Source organism: Pelobates fuscus, chromosome 13 (assembly GCF_036172605.1).
Source record: "Pelobates fuscus isolate aPelFus1 chromosome 13, aPelFus1.pri, whole genome shotgun sequence".
NCBI classification, from domain to species: Eukaryota; Metazoa; Chordata; class Amphibia; order Anura; family Pelobatidae; genus Pelobates; species Pelobates fuscus.
Window position 1 is genome coordinate 103,700,667 of NC_086329.1, and position 6,714 is coordinate 103,707,380.

At 38.7% G+C, this 6,714-nt stretch overlaps 1 protein-coding gene across 1 annotated transcript; it reads left to right on the forward strand.

Annotated features, from left to right (window-relative positions):
* The first annotated feature begins 765 nt into the window (after positions 1–765).
* On the forward strand, positions 766–5,450 carry TXNIP (thioredoxin interacting protein). Its single transcript, XM_063440393.1, has 8 exons — positions 766–1,226; positions 1,977–2,049; positions 2,151–2,298; positions 2,666–2,768; positions 2,982–3,238; positions 3,510–3,669; positions 3,774–3,925; positions 4,037–5,450. Exons 1-8 carry the CDS (start codon positions 977–979, stop codon positions 4,067–4,069), a joined length of 1,176 nt encoding a protein of 391 aa, XP_063296463.1. The 5' UTR covers positions 766–976; the 3' UTR covers positions 4,070–5,450.
* Positions 5,451–6,714: the final 1,264 nt, after the last annotated feature.

Sequence of the window (6,714 nt, forward strand, 5' to 3'; positions counted from 1 at the left end):
GAGCAGTTTCCTGAGGTAATATTTTTTACCATTATAGTAATTAATAGATTTATAATGTGATGTTTATTCTCAATACACCATTGTGGAGACAGAGGGGGGCTTGTATTATCTAAACCAGCAATCACTTGCCATTTGTGTTACAATTTGTGTATTTTCGGACAATGACCAGTTTCTAGGTGTTTTCTGTCAGCTCTGAACAGTTTCCTGAGGTAATTTATTTTACCATTATTTGAAATAATGAGTTACATGGTGGAGTTTATTCCCTATACACCATTTTATTATAATTTTCGGACAATGACCAGTTCCTAGGTGTTTTCTGTCAGTTCTGAGCAGTTTTCCTGAGGTAATATTTTTACCATTATTGTAATTAATGGAGTCACAGTGTGATGTTTATTCACTATACACCATGGGGGGGGGGGGGGGGGTCTAAGTATTTATGGAGATGTTTTGCTTTTCATGCTGCAATAAACACCTCACGCAGCCAGACACACAATATCATTGTGTCACCATTTTTGGCTTCTGCTACTCTGACCCCGCCCTCATTCCCCAGTCACACAAACAACTCAAAGGAATGGAGCCGCGAGCCCATATCCACGCCGTGTCCACGCGCTGCCGCGAGGCCGCCGATTGGCCGGCCTCCCTTACGACGGCGCGCTCGCAGCCAATGGGAGCCGTGTGCACGAGGTGAACATGCAAGACATCAATGGCAAAGTTGTGGGCGTGGAGTACGGGCGGTGGGCGTGGATTCGATGCCAATATATAAGCAGCTCTTCCGGCACTTGTTTACAAACGTTACAGCTCACTGAGAGGGGAGGATACAGCAGCTCTGCCATCAAACAACAGAAGAGAGGCTGAGTTAAAGCACAATAGGTGGCTTCTAGCAGCTCTCTTCCTGCAGTTTGTGGAAGAAGTCATTGTTTTTTTTTAATTATTATTATTTCTCCATTGAGAGGAGCAGATACCATTTATCATCACCATGGTGGTCTTCAAGAAAATCAAGAGCTTTGTGCTGAGCTTCTCTGAGCCTGACAAGGTGTACTGTGGAGGGGAGAAGGTGACTGGAACGGTCCAGGTGGAGGTGGCTGAGGTGACCAGGGTGACAGCAGTCAGGTTCCTGGCCTGTGGAGTGGCCAAGGTGGTGTGGTCCTCAGGATCTCAGCACTGCAAGCAGGAGATGGAGTACCTGAGATATGAGGACACCTTGCAGATGGAGGACCAGCCTACAGGTGAGAACATCAGCTGGGAGTTCGTGGTTGGAGGGTGGGATTGTGGGATCTTTAAATACTCTATTGATGTGGTTGTAGTCCCTTTAACACTCTAGCATGGGAGGAACAGGGCAGAAAGTTAAAAACCTCTCAGGAAGTGGTTACTGCCATGTGAAAACTAAAGCAAATCCTGTATTTATAGCTCATCAGCTGCACTTTGTGGTCTAAAAATTGTGAGATCAAAACAATGAAATTGACACTTCCTTTTTAGCAGCTGTGCATTTAAACAGTAGTGGTTATGGTTGCATAGAATCTTTTGTTGTGAAGGTGTAAACTTGTAATATTGCAATTTGTGCATTGCGGCGGTCAAGCCTTGCGCTGCTTACTGAAATAAAATTGGTGTTGGTACAGTTGGAGAGCGTGGCATGTCTTAGAATCCAGCTTCATTAGATCAGTACTGTATCTGATACTATGTATTCAGAGCATGGCATGATCAGAGGCCTTGGCAGGACACTCTAGTGCTGCACTGGCATATTTCATGGAGTTACTGTACTGCTATCTGGAGATTAATGGTCTCTGACATACGTTGTGAGCCAACATAGCTTCTTAATGTTAAACTGAGCCAACATAGCTTCTTAATGTTAAACTGCAGCAGTGCTGGTCATCTTCATTGTCCAAGAAGTCCATAACTCTCGATTTGAATAAAGTTTTGCTGCATTAATTGTACTGAAGCCTCTAAACTAATTTTTCTTCTCTATTATTTTTTTATAGATTCAGATGGCTCTGTAATTCTGAGACCTGGAAACCGCTACGTGTACAAGTTTGGATTCGAGTTACCTCAAGGGTAAGTTAGTCTCTCATTCATCCTTTATCACAAACATTCCGTTACATGTTTTTTCTTTGGGTTTTCGTGATTATAGTCTAATGGCTATTTAATTTCTCCAGGCCTTTGGGCACTACGTTCAAGGGAAAGTATGGTTCTGTGGAGTACTGGGTGAAGGCTTACTTGGATCGGCCGTCCCATCCTTCTCAGGAAGTCAAGAAAACATTTGAAGTAGTGGATTCTGTGGATGTTAATACACCAGATTTGACGGTAAGTTTTTTTTTTTTATGTTACTTCTATATTGTCTCTGTTAACTGAGCTGCGTAAACTACAGTGTCTTATTCTTTATTTTGTTAGCATTCAGAACAATGTCCTGTAGCAATAATTGTAGGAAAAGTTACTTATTGTCCTTCAGAATGCGGCTCTGTTCAGTATACATCGTTTTTATTGGTTTGACATGTAAATAGACACAAGGTCTAGATCACTACTAGACCATGTAAGAGGATGTAATTGAGGTTACAGATTAACTCTAGGGGTCAGAAGGTTAGCACGGTAGCTAATCTAGTAAGGATTGACTATTTGCAGTTGTAAATAAGCAATGCAAAATAACTGTTTTTTTTTTCATTGTTTTGGACAGTGTCCAGTTTCTGGAAAAAAACACAAGAAAATGACTTGTCTCTTCTTTCCTGATGGACACATCTCGATGTCTGCTAGCATCAATCGCAAAGGATTCTGTGAAGGTAAGCTGCTCTCTGTGTATCACTTAATCTGATTTGATGAAATGTAAAACTTAATGATAGTAAAAAGTCTTTGCGTAATCTATTTAATTGTTTTTGGGTTTTTTAGATGCTAGATAATACTGTGTAATTGGTTTAGAAACAGAATATTTTTACAGTAATGGTCTTCATTGAAAGTGAGACTGTTCTTAATCTTACTGGTGTTTATCATTACAGGAGATGAAATTTGTATCTCTGCTGACTTTGAGAACACCTGCTCACGTATCGCAGTCCCTAAAGCGGCCATCATAGCCAAACATACATACCTGGCCAACGGTCTTACCAAAGTCTTCTCTCAGAAACTCTGCAGGGTGAGAGGAAACCACATCATCTCTGGCATGACCGATTCTTGGCGAGGAAAGAGCATCCGGGTCCCCAAAATAAAGCCCTCCATCCTTGGATGCAATATTCTGAGAGTCGAATACTCATTACTGGTAAGTTATGAATAAGTATATTTATTGTATTTTATCTTAAATCTGTATAAAGGCCTGTACCACTACAAAAGAGTTAACATTTAATCTTTCATCCTTGTTAGCTCTCTCTATGCATTTCATACCCACAGACTTGCACAGTGATTTTGCCTGTACACAAATGTCTGATTCCAGAAATCTAATCATCCACACACAGACTAGATAAATAGTTGATTATCCTCAAATCCTAAACCCACATAACTAACCTGTGTATTATTATTATTTTTTTTAATAGGTCTACGTCAGTGTTCCTGGAGCTAAGAAGGTGATCTTGGATCTGCCTCTCGTGATTGGCAGCAGCTCTTCTGGATTAAGCAGCCGATCCTCCAGCATGGCTAGCCAAACAAGTTCTGAAATGAGTTGGGTTGAGTTGAACATCCCAGGAACGCCAGAAGGTGAGAATTACTGGATTTGATTGAATTCTCAAAAAATACTACTTCCATAATCTATCTAGATTCTCTCTTCTTATTCTAATTTGGGTCCTCTCTTCTGTTTACAGCACCTCCTTGCTATTTGGACATAGTTCCTGAAGACCACAGACTTGAGAGCCCCACTACACCTCTCTTGGATGAGCTGGACTACATCTGTGAAAGCCCTATCTTCATGTACGCTCCAGAGTTCAAGTACATGCCTCCTCCAACCTACACAGAGGTGAGTTTCTCAAGCTACTTTTTGATGTTTACTTGCCTATAACTGATCATATATGCTACCTTTTTATTTATTTTTTGGCAACTTACTAAACATTTACTCTTTTTATCACAGGTTGATGCCAACAAGAATACCTGTGTGCATTAAGCAGAATGTGAATCAGTCGTCTGGCTTATTCTCGAGTTCTGAAATGTGTCCTCACTTGACCTTTCACAAAGCACTGCAAAAAGAGGTCATCTTGTAGCCTTTGATGCAGATTCCCGGGAGAAGGGACATACGAGGTTGAACACAATGCAAAATCACTTGACTGTATCTCACGCCATCCAAAGATACTAATTGTTCAAGGATGCCAATGCAAACTAAGATGGGGCTTGCCCATTTCACCTACCACTGGGATACGAGTGGGTGCAAAGTAGATGAGTGGACTCCTAAAGTCTTTTTTTAAAAAGAAATGTGCTATTTTCTATCACTCCAAAATCAAAAGTCTGGTATTATTCTGATTTTTGTAACGCCAAGAACACTTGTAAATTTTATACTTTCGTATAGAGTCTTCAATATTTCAATAGTGTAAGAGGCAAGCTTAACCTTTTCATATGGCTTTTTATTACTTGTGCTATTTTCGTTCTAAATCACTCCAAACTGCATTCCAACAAGTTAAATATGCCCGTTACTGTGGGTTTTCTCCCAACCAAGATGGCTAGCAAGGAGTATAAAGCAGTTTAAATGCATATATTTCCCAACTTGCTTAGACAAGCCAAGGCCTGCTCTTATAGCAAACATTCAGTAGAACCATTAAAAGACAAGCATGTGAAGACTGACTTCTATGTATGAACTGCTGCTTTTTGTATTGTTAAATGCAGTATTAATGTTTTTTTCGCACTTATTTTGTAATGTTAAGGTCATTTTGTTATTTTTTTTGTTTATTTATGGCAATAGAATGCAACCACTACAGTTTTGATAGCTACCAAGTCTTTCCAAAAGCCAATGCTTTGGCTGCAAGCATTCACATTTTCTATCTATACATTATCCGTGGGTAAATCTAAGTGAACTTCTCAAATTGAGCTCTTTGCATTTTTAAGGATCAAAATCCTCACCGCTCAGGGAATTAGTTCACAGAATACTCGCCAAATAATTTTTATAAAAAAGGAGACTAGAGACCTCTGTTGCAAGAGACCACAGTTTATGTCAGCAGAGGTCCAAAACCGTTTAAAAACTTGGGATTTAAAGGGCTTTTTCTAAAAAAAACAATGTCTTTTGTTTAAAGCCATATATTGTCAATGCACTCTGGTCTCATGTTGCTGCTGTAAAAGCTATATTTGGGACTTCTAGAAATGGCTTTGTCTTGCAACAATTTCATAAGTGTTTTAATGCAATATCTTGACCTAAATGGTTTTCTGATGCCTTTTCCCAAGTATTTTGAGTTCTCTGCAGAGAATGCACTTAAACTTTTTATTTCTTTTTGTAAATGTACTGTAATTCAGCACTGCTTAAACACATTTCCTTGGAGAATGTATTGCCCTGTGCCGAGGACAAATATTTGTAAGTTGTTTGTTACTGTATTATTTTGTATAATTATGTTTAAAGTTTCTTTATATTTTTACTGCAATTTTTGACCCTATTTTCAGGGAACTTTGTTTTCTTAATAAAATATTTAAAAATTATACATTTTATATGTGGTGGTTATCATTTTCTTGTGAATGGGCCTGAACACACACATCTTCTCACATAACCCCTCAACTCGGGTTACACTCACTCGGTAACTTGGCACTTCTTGCCGAATAACCTAGAGCTGTGGAATTCAATCTATTCTTACAATAGTTCTGTGGTCTCTGTTACACAGATTTCTTCACGCTGAGTACTGGATGCCAAATACTGCTTTTGGACTTAATACTTGAGCTGTCTAATATTGGGTCCTCCAATATTTGATAAAATGTGGTATTGCTACGCATGTAGCACTCTAGTTGAAGAGTCTAGCAAAACCTCTCAAGAACAAAGTATGCAGAGCCCAGTTTCAGTGGGAGAGTGATCACCTCCTAGTCTAGAGCATGTTTTATATGAATACATATATCATTGTTTTTCTAAATGGGTAATGTATGTTATAATTTTTTTTATTTTTTTACAACCGGTTTGTCTTCATTGAAGAACTAATTCCAAAGAACCCTTACTATAAGAGGGGAAAATGGAAATAAGAAAGTAACAAAAAAAGTCAATTTACAACCATTTGAATGTGGTTTATTCAAAATTGGATGAAAACTTTATTGAAATCCATAGTATTCAAGACCTCATAGGTAAAAACAAACCCATCACTTAAAAGAAAATATACACATCTGGAGTCTCATTAGATCTCAGTCTGTGGAGTGAATAAAGGGAGGATATTCACACAGTTAAATGGCTGATAATATAAACCAGTGGACATGACAAACTACCAATATATGTCTGAAAATGGGTATTTGTCACAGTGGAATGAACTATAAAACAACTTTTAATAAATATATTAATACGAAGTGTAATACTAAAAACTAAGCACAAGGCTGTATAATGTCCTGAAGTACAGCTAGAGCTAACTCTAAACTCTCAAATGGGAAATATTGCTAATGGTAGTGGGAAAAAAAAAAAACGATACTTAAGTCATAATTAAACAATTGCTACACAGGATAACAGGAGGGAACGTAGTGTGCGTTCATCTATTCTCAGAACTCTCCTGCAGTAAAGAGTCTGCTCCTTTGGAAAGGAATGACTCCTGTGTACAAACTACTAAAATAGCTATGTAGTGCACCAATAGACAGGTACTT